The sequence below is a fragment of the Aythya marila genome, assembly GCF_965140915.1.
Source record: "Aythya marila genome assembly, chromosome: 2".
NCBI classification, from domain to species: Eukaryota; Metazoa; Chordata; class Aves; order Anseriformes; family Anatidae; genus Aythya; species Aythya marila.
The window spans coordinates 18,545,119-18,561,675 of record NC_139043.1 but is presented as its reverse complement, the minus strand read 5'-3'; the positions used below and the strand labels follow the sequence as shown (position 1 = coordinate 18,561,675).

At 37.9% G+C, this 16,557-nt stretch overlaps 2 protein-coding genes across 7 annotated transcripts in view; one reads left to right on the top strand and one right to left on the bottom strand.

Moving 5' to 3' along the window:
* The window catches only part of KIAA1217, a 373,099-nt gene extending 365,680 nt beyond the window's left edge, over positions 1–7,419 (top strand). Inside the window, exon 21 of one of the 2 annotated variants that reach the window (XR_014316991.1) lies at positions 6,628–6,763. Coding sequence is in view for 1 of the 2 variants with exons in the window: in XM_082754186.1 (XP_082610312.1) it covers positions 6,628–6,744 (117 nt within the window). In the remaining variant the exon portion in view is untranslated. Of the gene's footprint in view, positions 1–6,627 lie in introns of both variants that reach the window. The other variant, XM_082754186.1, reaches the window with a different exon arrangement.
* Positions 1,663–16,557, bottom strand: part of ARHGAP21 (Rho GTPase activating protein 21) — a 117,959-nt gene continuing 103,064 nt past the window's right edge. For all 5 annotated transcript variants that reach the window (XM_082754165.1, XM_082754167.1, XM_082754164.1 and 2 more), the window contains 15 exons: positions 16,473–16,509; positions 15,722–15,847; positions 14,642–14,926; positions 13,870–13,934; positions 13,639–13,787; positions 12,094–12,242; positions 11,844–11,999; positions 11,658–11,736; positions 10,586–10,659; positions 10,411–10,500; positions 8,101–8,226; positions 7,865–7,906; positions 7,426–7,531; positions 5,608–5,639; positions 1,663–4,257 (listed from right to left, as the gene is read on the bottom strand). In XM_082754165.1, coding sequence (XP_082610291.1) covers positions 2,524–4,257; positions 5,608–5,639; positions 7,426–7,531; positions 7,865–7,906; positions 8,101–8,226; positions 10,411–10,500; positions 10,586–10,659; positions 11,658–11,736; positions 11,844–11,999; positions 12,094–12,242; positions 13,639–13,787; positions 13,870–13,934; positions 14,642–14,926; positions 15,722–15,847; positions 16,473–16,509 — 3,250 coding nt within the window. In that variant the 3' untranslated portion in view covers positions 1,663–2,523. The remainder of the gene's footprint in view (positions 4,258–5,607; positions 5,640–7,425; positions 7,532–7,864; positions 7,907–8,100; positions 8,227–10,410; positions 10,501–10,585; positions 10,660–11,657; positions 11,737–11,843; positions 12,000–12,093; positions 12,243–13,638; positions 13,788–13,869; positions 13,935–14,641; positions 14,927–15,721; positions 15,848–16,472; positions 16,510–16,557) is intronic.

Here is a 16,557-nt window from a genome sequence, read left to right as displayed (position 1 = left end):
AAAACGAGAAATTCATCTTATAAAGTGATTGCTGTAAGCACAAGGCATAGTGATGGCTCCTAAAAACGCCATCTCCACCACCACGCTGCTTGGAATTTCAGGTGGTCCCAGATTTTGTCAGTCTTCAAAGAGCAGAAAAGCTGCAGCATCTCCCTAGCCTGCCGTGCTGGCAGAGCACAGTTCCATGTGCTCCTTTAGATGACCTCTGTCATCACCCCAGGGCTCCCTTGCTCCTGCTCTGCCTGCCAGGTTCTCTCCTCCAACCCCATTTAAATGGAAAGGGCAGGGAGCGGTGCCCCAACCCGCTGTAACCCCTTTCTTAGAGCCCCACTAAAGTTCCTGACTTGCCCAGGCACCTGCAGATGGTCGAGGGTCGTACCCTGGGTCCAACTGCTCTGCAGCTTCCACGCAGCAGCAGGAAGCTGCAAGCCTTTAGATGCGTATCCTGGTGCAGTCAGCCGGTGCCATCCTCGTTTCTTTTAGCTCTTCACTTTCAGAAGTTCTCGTGTTCTATTCCAGGCAGCGCCATACAACTCCTGTGTTCTTATGGCTGGCAGCCATACATCTAGACTCGGGAGTTAAAATCATTAGTCAAGTCATTAAAATCATTAGTTGTAACAAAAATGAACATTAAACTAATCCATCAAAGTGGCTGTCAAATCAGGACGCGACTGCAGACTCCTAGCACCCCGATGCATTTCTGTAAGTACCTTGCTTCTCCAGGAATCCCCCTGCAGCTTCACCCTGATGCTCCACACTCTAAGGAGCTTTTAAGGCTAGTTACAGGACAAAACACACCTCTGGGAAAATTAAAATTACTACTGAAGAACAGTGTTTTAAAAGCAGCACAGTACCACGTTTTAAATCCCATGTTCAAATACACTTCACTGTTAGGACTGAAATGGAAATCACCATCAACTCTTGCCTGTGCATTTCACAAAACACACCTGCCATGCCTTGCATGGGACCAAACACAACGATACAGTGAGAACTTTCATAGGTCTTCAGCTGTTCTGTCTGTTGCTTTTACTTCACAAACGATTTGCAGAATGGTTTATTGCAAGGAACAGTAACACAGCACATCAAAGTATGGGACTACCTGCAGTCACTGTGGAAAGAGAGGTGGAAAGAGAGAAACCACATCTGCCTACACATCCTGGTTACTATCATTCCTTCTCAGTGCTGGGACAAGCAGAAGTTTTTCTATGCTGATGTCCATAGCCTATTTATCGTCAATAACGGTTTAATCCTCTGCTGAGCAAACAACAAGAGCTGGTATAAGAGGGGAATAGCCAACGTGATGAAAAGCTGCTTTGTTTTTGTGTAGTTATACAAGAAAACACAAAAAATGTAACTGGTAGAGAGATCACACACGGAAGAATTTTTAGGGTATGAATCTGTCTTCAAATTTGTAACTATAGGAAGTCCCAAAGCCTTAAGTATTGTTTTGACCAGCAGATACTGGTATTCACTTCTTAGGACCTGGGGAGGATTACAGACATATTTCCTGTGTGCTTCTAAAACAGCAAATTAAACATAAAATGACGCTACATCCCGTGGAAATCAGATTATGCATCAAAATGAAGCTGTAGAAGCAGCTGAACCTCCCTCTCACATGGCAGCTTGTGAATACAGCATTTTAAAACCCAGCACAAGAATAAATTCGTGCCACGCAAAGAGTCACCAAAACAATTTTATTTCCAGTGTTTAAGTGGGTGTGCACACAGGCATGGTACAGGTTTGGATTCATTAGGTCTTCATGCAGAATTATATTCTCAATAAAAGAAACCAGTTCCATCCAGTATCCACTATCTACACGCCTATGTTACAACATTTATATCAAATCTGGTATCTGAAGAAAAGATACACATGTATTATGTACATTTAAGTTACTTATTTTACAGAAAGATTAAAAATTCAAGTCACATAAAACTCAAAATCTGTATTAAAATTGGAAATATAAAACTCCAATATTTACTGGAATGCCTAAGGAATGGAAGCTCTGTAGCCACCTGTGTTAACATTTGTAAAATGTAATGAAACTCGTTAACAGTAAAACGCATTCATTTGTTTGTAATAAGTTTCTCTAATTTAACAATATGGCACCCTAACAAACCAAATGAATTTATGATGAGGCACTTGTTAGTGACTAAACCAAAAGAACGATTTTTCTGCATACTAATGCCAGGCCAACTCTCAGTCAGAAAACCATGTATACACTACACAGCGTGTTGCATCAGATGCTTTGTTCAACATTTGTATGCAGCCATCAAATATACTTTTTCTTAAAATATATATATATGTATATATATACACTTTGACTTTAGTGTTCTTCTGGCTGTGGTAATGCACCGTGAAGACGTTCCACAGAGCATATCGATGAAACCAGCCCAAATGAAGGCTGCATAACAACAACAGTACAGGAAAATATATATATATATGTACACACACACACATACACACAGTTACTGGGAAGCGTAACATTAAGTTAATGAATTGCTGTAGTGGACATATCTCCCCATTTCAAAGATACTGGTAGAATCGAGATCTAACCACTTGGGTCCCAGACAGTTTATGAGGATGGGCGTCAACTGCTGGGCTGAAGTTGTTTTTGTTCATATTCTGATAACTTTCACCATTTACCTGGTCTGGTGGCTGAAATGGTCCCAAAGGTGGTGTTCTGTTAATCGAAGTCAAGCTGCTGGAGGAGCTGCCTTCATCTGCTTGCATCTCTGCAGATAATGGCAGATCTACCTTTGATACGTCTGCTAAGCTAGTGTTCTCGAGCCTGGGCTTTCCAGTTTCACCCGTATTAAGGTCAGTTGTGCTAGTGCGTAAACGTTCTCGTGCAAGCCAGTCTGAGATTGAGAGGTCCTGGGCTGGACATTTTGGCTTCAACCGATTCACAGCTGAAAGCTCAGATTCCCTTTCTCTGCTCTGACTCGCCTCTTGAGCTTTCCAAGCATTCAGGACACTTATTTCAGCAAAATCCCTCTGTCCTCCAAGCGTATGCCTTCGCCTGATGTTTTTTCTCTTTGCGGTCTCTGCAGAATTAGTTTTTTGATTCCCAACTCCGAACATGTCATCTGCAGAGGACTTGAGCCGCAGCTTTAACCTATCTGTAATTTTGAGTCTCCAGGTAGGTTCCTGTTTGTCAGTCTCGCTTCTGGCCGACGTAGCTAAACTGCTCGTTGATCTTCCTTTTTTCATTATGTCAAACATTTTGGTCACAGTAGGCAAGTCCTTCTCACTCTTCGCATCGCCTGACCCCTCGCTGTCTGTTTTGTGCCGTGCAGACTTCCTCCTAGACAGGGTGTCACATTCAATGAGCTTGTGTGAGCTAAAAAGTCTGCGACTCTCTAACTTTGGTGTTGAACTCCCCTCGGTACAACTTACTTCGCTTTCTTCAGAGTTCCTCCGACTGGTCTTTACCACTTCTGGCACCTTCCCCTTGGACAACCTGTCAGCAGCAGCACTGGTGGCAAAGACAGGGAAGTCACTTTCGCTGTCTGTCTCCATCGGACGGCCTTCACTGATCAATTCGCTTCTTTCGTCATCAGCATCTTCTCCCTTGCTTTCTGTCACTGACTGCACCTCAGGGCTCAGCATGCTGGCATCCAAGCCGGTTATATACATGGTGGATGAAGTAGTTGAATAATCGGAGGTGATGGAACTGACATCAGCTGCTAAAAACTCACCGTGTTTAATTTCAGGGCTGGCTACCTTTTTGCATGAATACCTGTGTTGGGAAGCCTGGGAGGAAGTGCTAAGCATAGTGCCAGAATCAGACACTGTCTCTTCAACTTGGGAAGAAGATTGTGAAATAGGTATTTTAGGGTTGCTCTTCTGCGTGGTTTGCCGACTGCTGAGATTTGGTGATTTTGCACGTTTTTCATGGTAAGGCAGTGAAGGCTCCTCTGGCAGGATACTTTCTTTCTTCAATGACTTCTTTTCGTCCTTCACAACATTCACATCTTTTTTACTGCTGTTCTCTTTTTCCTTCAGGACAAACATCCTCTGTTTTCTTCCTGCATCTCTTTCCTTTTCATATTCCCCTTTAGCTGTGTCCTCTTTTGCTGTGTCGCCACGAGTTTGTTCCGCAAGCTCCTTCTTGAAAAACACATTATCCAACTCATCTTCTGAGCTGCTCGGTTGTGGTTTCTCTTTTGTTTTTTTCCGCTTGCGACTAGCTGCTGCAAAAATGGAGGACACAAGCAGTTCCTTGCTATACTGATCCTTTCCAGAACCCCAAGAACCCTGTTAATAAACAATAAAAAAAGGAAAAAAGGACATAATTAAAAATCATAAGAAGTCTCACACTAATGAATGCTTCTTTAAAAACATCTCCTGAGCTTCAGAGCAGAAAGCTGGTCTTTATTCAGGAACTACTTCCATGCTGTTTCTGTAGTCTGTAAGACATTGCCCAAAGAGTCAATTTTCATCCAAGAATTCCACTTCTTGAAGTAGAATTCAACTTCACAAAGGGGAGTTTTTTGTGTACAGCTACTTAGTTTTTGACTGACTGATAAAGCAGGCCCCATTTAAGCAAGACAGCTTTTTCGAGACTGTTTTGTAACAGTAATTGCTTCACAAATGACGTCCCAAGAGTGTTGTTTCAGCCTCTCCTTTCAAGAAGTCTCACCTATGTGAGAAGGCTTATTTCTTCAACTATTTTTCAGTTATTTTTCACCTTTCAGGTTCTGAGCTTTAAAACCAGATCAATTCAGTAGCAGCAATACAATGAGAGCTATACAAAACTGAAATTTAGGTGCAAGTACACAAAATTAACACTTATTTACTTAAGTTAATATTTAAGAAGAAACTTATTTAAGTTTCTTCTTGCCCTCCACGGAATCTGCACTTAGGATCACTCAAAAACAAAAAAAGGACGAGCCAGATTACTCTATTTTGTAAAATTCATTAAAAACTGTTTCCACCACACTGGCACCACTGCTACTGCCATCTCAAAGCTGTGTACCTTTCCTGCTTACTGCTCCCTTCCTACCTTTACAAAAGCAGCCAGCCTGGGGAAAAACCACCCTGTCTTTGCTGACTGGTGCAGTTTGCACACTACAGACATTCAAAAATAGATAAACAGCAGTGATATCAACTGATAAGGGCAGTTGCTTATATCAGGGGACCTTTAACATAGCAGGACTGAAATCTGACATCTGTGCCAAGGACTCAACAAGAACAGCTGAGATGTCAGCTACCTAAATGTCCACGTTCAGAAGTCTGGCCTCTCCCTCTGACCTGAGGAAAGGAAAACTCACACAAGCAGTGAAGGAGTTATACTTAAAAAGTTTCTGAAATCCCAATCAGCACTTCAGAGGGAGAGATGCTGAGGGAATAGCTATCATCATGGGAACAGTTTTAACGAAAGAATAACAAAACCACTGGGACTTCATTACTGAAAGGACCATCTATTGATTCCAGATACCTTGTTAGAGAATATGTTGCCGTTTTCTTGTGAGCATTACCACTTAAATCAAAGAAACCTACATATATCTGCACATAAGCAATTTCATAAAGTAATCATCATAAAGTAATCAAATACCTAGCAGATTTCAGAAGCTTATCATTACATCATTTCACAGAGTGATTTACCTTAGATTTTGCTGAGTCACTAGTAGCTGAATCTGTGGAAAAATTAAAAACAGTTCTGCTCAGTTCTGTGCAGTTTTCTTTTTTGTTGTTGCTACAGACAATGCTGGACTTATGGAAAAAGACAAGCACAGAACGAAATGTGAAGCAAATAAAACCAGAACAGAGTGAATAGTCAGAGCTCACAAAGATGCAAGCTGCACCACAGAAAGCCACCGCCATGAAAGGATGCTGTGAATTGTAGGCAGAACCAGCTCAATGATAGGAATGGCAAAGGAGCCCTGTTCTTCTAAATAAAAAAACAGAAATACTAATGTTTATTCAATGTTTTAAGTACACAGCCCCTGCAAAATCGCAGCTGAGACACCTTTTCAGGATTGTACTGCGTACTCTCCTGAGATTCAGGATACACAAAGCAGAATTGAATGTCTTAGCACTGCTGGCTGCTCTAGGTACAAATCGTGGTTTGTGCAGTCGTATTCTTTTTGTGAGACTTGAATTTTTAAAGGAATTAAGTCATATTTTGTGTGTAGAACCCCAATTATATCTCTCTTCACCTGTGACTAGGTATAGGTAAAATTTCAGTTTTACGTCAGCTAGATTTCAGCAGATACCTGTTTTATGCTGTTCTATAAGAAGCGCTATTATGAAATGAAAAATGGACACCATAGTTTCACTGTCTCGCAAAACCCAAGATTGTACAATTACAAAGGGGGTAGGAAGGGGCTAGCGCAATGACTAAAAAAATATGAACTTGGATGCGATCCAGCGTTAGGGACTTTCTCCCTCGGAAGAAAGAGCTGAGCCCCCTGCCACACCCCTTTTTGACACATGGCTAATGCTTTATGACTAGAAAGACTGGTAGACCATACCATGCTATTTCTCCTCAGGGTCTGCTTCAGAGATAACAAGAAACAGCAGAAAAACTTTTAAAAAGTAGCATTGATCTGTTTAAAATACTCTTCAACGAAAATTTACAGCACAGATCAACTTTTTGTTTTTGTTTTTTTTTCCATTTACAAGAAACGGGGGTTTCTGCAGACAAGGCAGCTACAGTGTGGGCAACAGTCCTCCTTCTTCCTACAGTTCCAGCTGTCCACCAGTGACATCACAGAATCCACTAAAGACATCACCGTGTGATAGACGCCTCCCACTTCGCCTGTTACAACATCCGTATAAAGTGACTGCTTCAGTAAGTGCTGAGCAACCCTTTGAAAACTGAAACAAAAGCTAGAGACGAAGGGAGAACATTTGTGGGATACAACATGCTGGGTTAGTGCAATAGTAAAGTGAAGGGAGGGGGGGAAAAAAGTCACCAAAAAAGAGCCTGCAATGCTTGTCCTTAGCCACACAAGAGGATGGCATTCATAAACAGAAGGAAATCAGCTTTAGTATCGACATACTGCAACATACTTATTAAAGTGTCCACCAATTGACAAGAAAATGTAACTCATTTTTTCGCATTCCTAATGAGCAATATTAGAACACCACTGGAGATCAGTTTTTTTCTGCCATCACAACAAACCACTTTACAGCAGCGTATCTGCTTCACCTCACGATGATGATTGCATGGGTTACTGTGAATAAATAAAATTGTATGTGCAAGCCTCATCTTTTAATGATTATACCCCTGTTAGACAACAAAGTTTTCTAACGTATCATGCATGATTACCAACAATTCAAATCTTTAAGAAGTGTTAATGATCTTTAAGAAAAGAGAAAAACAATTGATTAGTAAAAGAAAATAGAAAGAGAGTTACAGTGAGTTTACAGAGTAGGTTATTCTAGCCTATGGACTAACGCTGTCCGGGCAAGAGTTACCTGATACGTCTCCAGGAGATACTCCCGTTCTTCCAATGTTGGTGAGTAAATGATCTATGTTTGGCACTGGCTGAGATTCTACAGTGTTTTCCTCCTGAACTGTTGTCTATAGTTAATAAACAAAGATCTCTTCATCATCGTTTCACAAATAGGTCATTATGATTCAACAGCATTTAGAAAATTGCATTAGTCACCTGAGGACACGCTTTCCTCATGTGTTCTTATTTTCCCATATTTTTTTTGTTTTGTTTTTAAACAAATGCATAGCTTTTTCTTTTAAATAAATTCATTACTGTAAGGGCTGGAGAGCTAAAAAGGTGCTTCTGAAGAGCAAACCATACAGTGATGCAATAAGAAATATACAGGCATTCTAGAGAGAGCAGAAGCAGATTCTAAACTAAGGCAATTAAAATGCAAATATTTATGCCACAATACTTACAAGGGGCTCTTCAGCATCATCTTCTGTGAAAAACCAGTCATGCTACAATTTAAAATAAATACGGTGAAAACCCCACAAGAAACACAAAACCCAAATGTGGAACAATCAAACAAGGACATTTCTAAAAATGATATCCTGGAGTTCAAAGGACAAATACCAGACCCAAAGTGGCCCAATAAAAGAAAGCTGCTCTGCGTATGATCTTACTTTTTACGCAATGAAATGCATCCACTTACTTTTTGGATGAGTGTTTCTACAATTTTATACTGGTCTGGCATGTGCGTCACCATGTGTGTCATGTTATCATCCGATGTCCTCACGAGTGTTGGACCAAATACTATTGCCAGGTTTCTTGGTTCCATCTAAGAAATGAAGTATTTCCATACATTATATATTTATAAAGGAGAAAATACAGTAACATGGACTAAGTATATTAACACAACATTAATAATATTTGAGAACCATTTTAGCCAAGGACAAGAAATATTTTTCTTTAAAAAACACATTACTATTAACACATTACTGTTAACATTACAGTTAAGATGTTACACTACACAAAAAGTTTTCTATCTGTGTAGACGAAATGAAGATGTCCAAAACTTCTGCAATTCACAATTCAACCTTCATTAATCCATCACAAGCGAATAGCTCCACAAGCCCAGAAAATTCAAGAAGAATCTGTAGAGAGGAGACTATTTGTTTTGATTCAAAACACTGATATTTTTTTTTTTAATAAAAGGGAAGAAAAAAATTAAAAGACATTGGTAGTTCCCTGCTTTTTTTTTTCCCCCTGAAAAAATATTTACATGACACACAAAAAGCTTAGCTAGTAATCAAATAGCATATGATGCCTGCTGACATAGATCTCATTCAATTAACATTTACTTTTGAGGAGGTGGCAGCGACCAACGCTATAGACCCAACATCTACTCATGAGACAGACTCAGACATATCCCAGTCGTAACATTAATCATCCACTTTCTTTTAAAGTTACATTTCTGACAAATAATTCCACAAATGCAGAAGCAGAATATGAATCTGTTTTTGCTTACTTCTCTCACTCGCTGTTCTGACACAGAAGAAAATAACTACAAGGCGAGGTCCCTGTTCTTCAAGAAGGAAACCACAAACAGAATGACCCAAGCCCCTAATGCTCACTTTGACTTAAACTGGCTTTTGGCATGTCATGTAATTAAAATACAAACCTCATTCATCTAGCCTTACATATTCTATAGTATTAACATTATTTAAACAGTATTTACACAGTACACTGAAAACATAAATGTTTGCTTTAGGCTTTGCTCTTAATGACATTTGCTATAATTTCCTTATAATGACAACTATAATTATACTAAAGGTTGTGTATATATGTATGTTTGTGTGTATCTACATAAATAAAGGTATATCCAAATTTAACTAGCAGGTATTCCTTGCAGATCTGGGAACCCACCAAATTTATTTGAATTGTGACATTTTCTGATCTTTTAAATGATTTCATGTTGGCCATGAGTTCATCTATTCTGCATCGGTCACACAATTTTTTGTTGTATCCCTGCACGTTGGTAGCCAATAACAGGGCACCATGTCACCTGCCCTGAGGTAAGCATCCATAAACACACCCATATTTATGTTCTTTACGTTCAGCTACCCTTCCCTGAAAAAAAGGGGATACTATTATTTGCATTTACAGTAGGACCGTAGCATGCACGGAAGCAACTCTACCCTGTCCAAGATGTAGATGACTTTATGATTGATAATGATTTTAATTGAAAGATCACTACCATTTATGTCTTTTTTTTTTTTTTTTTTTTCTTTAAACCATCCAAAGCATCTACAAGGTCAAACACTTGAGTTATTACAGCAAGTCCTAGTCTTAGGACACTTCAGGACAGTCCTAGTCCTGGACACCAGGTGTCCAGGAACCTAAGCTTCACACAAAGGTGATGCAGCCTAGCCTTTGTCAACAGGGTTCATTCAGTTCATTCAGACATTCACTTAAGTTTTACCCAAACTTTCTACTCCAACATATTCCAAAATCTTATAGAAGTAAGGACTTATGTTGTATTTTGTGGGAGTTTGCACAGTAAAAAGAAGAGCGATTTTTTTTTAAACAAGGGTGCTACTGGACACCTACTTTCATTTTACCTTCAAAGTCAATAATGCATTCCTCTAGGCTTTACATCGAGAGTCTGCAGCATATTAATTGAAAATGTTTGTTTAAACTAGTTGAAATCCCCAACCAGACACATACACTCATTGGTGTCTAAATGGATTACATGAAATTTACAGACAAGGAATATATTTAGTATGGAAGCAGTTATTCCCACAAGAATTAACATCAGTTTGAATAAACTTAATTTGTGCTACACATGAATATTTTCAAGGAGTCCTTAGCGTGATCCAAAAATGTTCTCACTCAACATTGCTAAGGTCTTAATGTTATCTACAATAAGAAGTTATGGTCTTAATCAGCAGAAAAAATCCTGCAGAGAAACTGGTTTATCAATGTAACACAACAAAGTACATTATACTTTTGTTTCTGGTACCTTGTTCTTTTCAGAGTTCTCTGCTACTGTCTTGAGGTGTGCAGAAAGAAACTTGAGAGTCTCGTAATGATGTTCAGGTAGATCATGAATCTGAAACGAACAATCACTATTCAGAACATTAAACATTTAATGCTAATGTTGTAGTATACCTACAACACACCCAATTTCAGCTTACCAGTCTCTTCAGTGTTTTCAGACGTTCAACAGGATCTTCTTTTCTATTGGCATCTATAAAATCTGCGTATTTGTCTGTTAAAAAAGCAGAAATTAATCACATACATATTACCTTTGGAAGTCATAAATTAGCCCACTACACTGCATATAATATAGTAATATAGATGAGAGTGGAGAGAAAAAACAGTTTTCATAGAATATTGGAACAGTAACATTTAAAACTTTATTTTGTTTCAAATTAAAATCTAAGTTTTTAGTGGTTTTGTTTTTGTTGTTTGTTTGTTTCTTAATTTTTAGTGAAAAAGATACCATGTCCCAACTTCAACAACTGGTATTATCTAATATTTAGTGAGGACTGGAAACACCATATTCGGGCAGATGATTTTCCTAAGGCAAGGCTCATCCCCTGCACTCCAGATGTGCTGAGCCCTGCAGTTTCCCCAAATTTGGGAAACACGACTGCATAATTTGTTGTGGAAGGGGACTGCATCTGCACCCTCCCCTGAAAAGAGTTTTTTTTTGGTTGTTGATTTTGGTTTAAACTCAGATACGAAAAACAATACTGCAGAGGCAACATTGTTTAAGAAACTGTATTCCCTAAAGTCACATTCTGCCTTTGCTGTGTTTGTTATTATTTCTAGTAGAACTTTAAAGAAGTAACATTAAGAATCTGGTTATTTCCTCCAAATCAGAGTTAACACCCAAAACTTGGTTTTCTTCCCTCTCTTAATCCTTCCAGAAACAGTAAAAGAAAAAAAGGTTATAGAACAAAAAAATGAAGATCCAATTTTTTTTAGCCTGCCAAAGTGAATATTAAAATGGATACACTGAGGTATTTTGGCACAATATTTGAACACTATTTGTAATTTCTTCATAATTAGAAAAACTCTATTTACAGCTGTCATTTTTAATTTATATGATCACTGTGACTCCCTATTCCTTAAGGCAAAAGGAGAGCACTTAAAACAGAGCTGAGATGATTCCAGCAGATTCTCTCTCAAACCACCCAGAAGTTTTAAAACAACCATTCAACAGTATCTCCTAAAGACAAAATCATGACGTAAACAACTCACCATTGGTAAAAAGGGGTTCTGGGAGCTTTCTGAAGAAGGATTTCAGCAAACTGCTTATCACATTCAAGTCTCGCCATTTCTAAACATTTAGAAGGAAAGGACAGACACGCTTTATATTTCTATAATCATAACACAGCCAGAAGTTTTCAGGAGTTCAAAGTGGAAATACTGTGATCGAAGACTTACATCATCATGAACATCTATGTCAGTCATTCCTTTGTTGAGCTCCTCTTGCATACTTGAGATGGCAGCATTATTTCCAGGAACTCTGTAAATACCTGTGTACTCCAGACCTCTTTCTTCAACCAGTTTGCAGCATATATCAACGATCAGGGGAATATACTGAAGGGAAAAAAAAGTTTTATATAAATTTTTAAAGTACACATAGAGTACTTTAAAAATCACAGTGGAAAAAAAAAAAAAAGTCCTTTCATACTTTGTTGGTATGAGCTGGGGGACAGTCATCTAGTCTGACTCCAAACGTTCCTACAGCAGACGGCTTCTTTTCAAATGTCTTCCTCATAATGCTTGGAATCCCTTTTCTCCATGTCCCCTTGTCTTTTGGTGGGCTTGTCTCATCTTTTTCTTGATAGTAATAACACACGTAAGGAAATAAAGAAAAATATGAAAAATAAGTCAGAAAAGCTACTGTGAATACAGGAAACATTTGTAAAGATAAAGTGACTATTTTTGTGGGTATTTTTTGTTTGTTTTGGTTTTAACCCCTTTTTTTCCTGGCCACGTTTGCAAACAACTGGCTAAACATTAGTCTATCTTGAACATACCTTCTCCTCCTCTTCTGTGATTCAAAAAATACATTTGAATATACCCACACTCAGAAAAGCAAGTAGGTAAATGACAAGGTGGTATTTCATCATTCTAAAACTAAATGTATATAAATTACATTAGAAAAATTAAAACCTACAACATTTACTCAAGGAAGATTAAGTCTCTACAGAGCAACAGTTCAACACAAAATTGATATTAAGTTGTACAGCCACACGAACATTTTACATTGTGCAGACCTACTTTCAGTTAATTTCTAGGTTGCAGTCACTCCTACATCATTCCAAACAGGACTCAAACACTTATTTATCCAAAATCACATTAAACATTCAGTTGCTCTCCACTATACAATTCACATAACAAATTACAATTCCCATTCATCCTGTACTGCAAGACCTCTAATACAACAAACACTGCTTCCTTCTTATTCAACTATTTCTGGAAATGTTCTTTCAGTAAATGTAAAATTCACTTAACACCTGCAATTTAGGTTACATAATCTGCAGCACACAGAATGAGTAAGGGAGAGTTTGTTGGTAAGCTAAAACAGAATTCACTCACAGTTTAAATTCAACATTGAATTGTTCAGAAGTAGCTGATCAAAAGAGATCGTTTCGGGAAGTTGCCTGAATTTGTGTGCAACACCCTTAAAGCAGTCTGATCAGACACTGTGAATCTACACGTTCTTTGAAAAAGATTTAGCTTGTGACATTTGACAAAGTTCATTCACAAATTCAAGTTTGCAATGCCAGGCTTTAAGATTCTAGTATTTCAGAACTCAGCAGGTATTAATTTTGTTCTGGGAAAAATACAATAATTGAACTTCTATACTTTAAACACAAATACAAAAAAAAAAAATACACCTTCTTCTCTAGTTCAACAGCATATTTAAAATATGAATGCAGGGAAGAAATAAACCACACACAAAACCTTCCTGAGGATTGCAATGAAAACCTTTAGGGATCTGAGTAAACTTGAGGTACATCTAACATAACATTTAGACAACAGAGTTAAAGAAATGAGTTTCTCCAAGCTGCAGCTATAAGCACTAGTAAATATCTGGTTTGCATATGTATATTCGTCACTTGGAAGAACCTATATAAATTACCTCGATAGTTTCATACTGGGGCAATAAGGAACTAAAGAAATGAGAAAAAACAAACAAACAAACAAACAAATAAAAACACCCACAAACCTTTAGTTAGAAGCTTCCTTTCTGACTCATCCTTCGGAGAATGTGGACTCTGGGTTCTCTGTTCTGCTTTAGTTCCAAGCAGAGTTTGTCTGATACTTAGACTCTGACGAGGTGTTTTGGGAGATGGCTCTGTTTTGCTGCTCGAGGAACTGAAGCATGATATGTTACTTCAGTAAAAAGAGGCTAAATAACAAGCATACAGAAACTACTGGCAGCATATAATTTACCTACCTCATCATTGTACTGTATTCTTTAATCCTTCGACTAATTAGGTCTCTGCTAGTGACACCAGTATCCTATAAAATGAATTGAGATTTACTTTACAAATCTTACAAAATACAATAGTTTGTATTTCCAGAATGCAATTTCATCTTCCCATCAACAGATCACATATGAAAAATTAACGTTTCAGTACAGCTAAAAATCTAATGGGCAGTCCTTGGTAACAGTAAGTACAGAACACTTTAAAAACATGAGGAAAATTAAAGTGTGTAATGAAGATACACTGAAGATTATTTTGGGACAGATACTAGTATGTTATGTATAATAGCATATGTTTGCCTTGCATTTAGCATTAACATATAACTCATAGTAACAACTACATATAAAGAAACAAACATCTTTCAAAGTTTCCTTTTTCAATTACTGAGAAACTCATCACACCATGCCACTGCACTACAAGCTTGAAGATGAAACAGACTAGCTCTGTACTACAATTACCTTTTGAAAAAGTAGGGATCTTTGACAGATCAGTTTAATACAAAGTTCATCTGCAGTCAAACCAGCAATTATACTAATTCATTTATTTCAAAAGTCTGTTCTCTGATTATCAATTATCAGGCTTTTTTTCTTTAAATTCAGTATATTTCACTGCCTCGCCTTTTAAGTTTTCCTGTTTGCTCCTGCACGTATTTTGATCAATTAATTGCAAATGATTTCTTTTGTTGAAGTACTAAAAATGATTGTATTTTCTTTTAATCAATTAAAAGACAAGAATGATTACCTCATCGTTTAAGTTGCTGTTGTCTTGTATTGCTTTAATCCACGCTAACATATTATCTCTGTCCTCAGCTTGAAACAGATACTCGCAGTCTGACGTGGTGAGTCTAAATACATTTTTCCTCTTGGTTTCACAGTATGAGATGTCTATCAAACAAGCATTGATGCTTATAGGTTGTTCTTCTTCAGATGGGGTCATTTGTTCCTTTTTATCCTTGTACAAATAAAGTGAATGACCTCGAAGAACAACATACAATTGTTTCCACGGCCGAATGCTCCCACCAACTCGCTGAAAAATATATAGTAAGTAAGTTTGGTTATTTGTTGTAATGAATGTTTCTGCATTAACAAACTACTTCTAAAAAGCTTTAAAAAGGAAGAATAACCTTCTATACCATCCTTAAGGATGAGTCGTGGAAAGCCTACCCAAAAGTGGGACTCACTAACTGCTCTGTGTTAGAGGACAGAATTGCTCAATAGCCTGCTCTCCCTGATCACCCATTAAGTGTGAGTTTTCATATGACAGCAGCAAAACAGAGAACGTGAAAAATTTTTACAGAGGCATTAAAACAAATAGAGCAAAAAATATTTAGTGGATTCTTGCCCAAGTCTTTTAAACGTTATTCAAGTCAGACTCATATTTACGTAACACTGCAATTCCAAATTCCTACTTTTCTTTAAGTGTTAGCCCATACACGTGCAGGAGGTTAATCTGAACTCATCTCCACAACATTGATGAAAATCAGAGCTTTTTTCATTGTTAGCAAATAGAAAAGCCAACAAACAAACAAAAAAAACCACTACATTTACCAAGGGACTGATTCTTTCTACTTAATTAGTTGTTAGAAATGAGTTTACTTCGCAGATGCTCTGAAATACAAAATTAAGCCATTTCAGAATGCAGCCCCTAACGAAGCTGAGGAATTCACTAATTCACTAACAAATGGGTCTAAAGATTTCTTTAGCCTCACATCCCAGAAACATTAGTGAAAAATGCATAACCAGAAAGCTTCCAAGTTTTTTACCTCATTTTTCCACCAGGTAAATATTTATGCTAGGTTTAAAAAGAGTAAGTGACAGGTACCTTTCCTTTGTCTGTAACAAGCTGACGGAAATGAAGCCATCCTTCCTTGGAGGCATCACCAAAGACCTCTGAAGAAGAATCTTTTCGGGAACCAGAGTCTTCTGAAGATTTCTGACTGTCTGGGACCTGAGAACATCACAGAAGGAACCTCACAGTGTACTTCTAAATACATTTCTCTGTGATCTCTACATGCAAGATCATGCCTGGTAGTGTTCAAGAGGCATTTGGATAATGCCCTTAATAACGTACTCTAACTTTTGGTTGGCCCTGAAGTGGTCTCACAGTTGAACTCAATCTTCGTAGGTCCTCTCCAACTGAACTATTCTATTCCACTACTCACTTTAAAAACTGACACCATATTCAGCAAAAAGCCTATAAGAATATCCCTCTCAGAAAATATGATTTCTAATGTCTCCATAGGATTATGCAACAACAGTGACCTTACACTTCCCAAGTATACTTTGGGACACGCTGAGGGGGTCATAGACTCTCATTAGCAAACTTTTGCAGGAGTACATCATAGAAATGCTTCATTTACTGAGGCCGAGGTAAATGAAAATCAAGCACCATGTGGGGCGCCAACAATACAACAGACCACGTTTACTTACGTGATGCATATAGCACCAATGGAGGAAATATCATTACTCATGTCTGCTTAATACATCACTTTGTACAGGTTAAGTGTATAATTCATACAACTTGCCACAGTAATATTTATAATTTTTTAGAGTTGTTACATGTATGTACTTACCTTGATCCCCTTTAAACTAGACACGTGTTTAATGGATCTGTTGGAAAAAAAAAACAGATGTTAAAGTGAGATTTTGCACACTTTA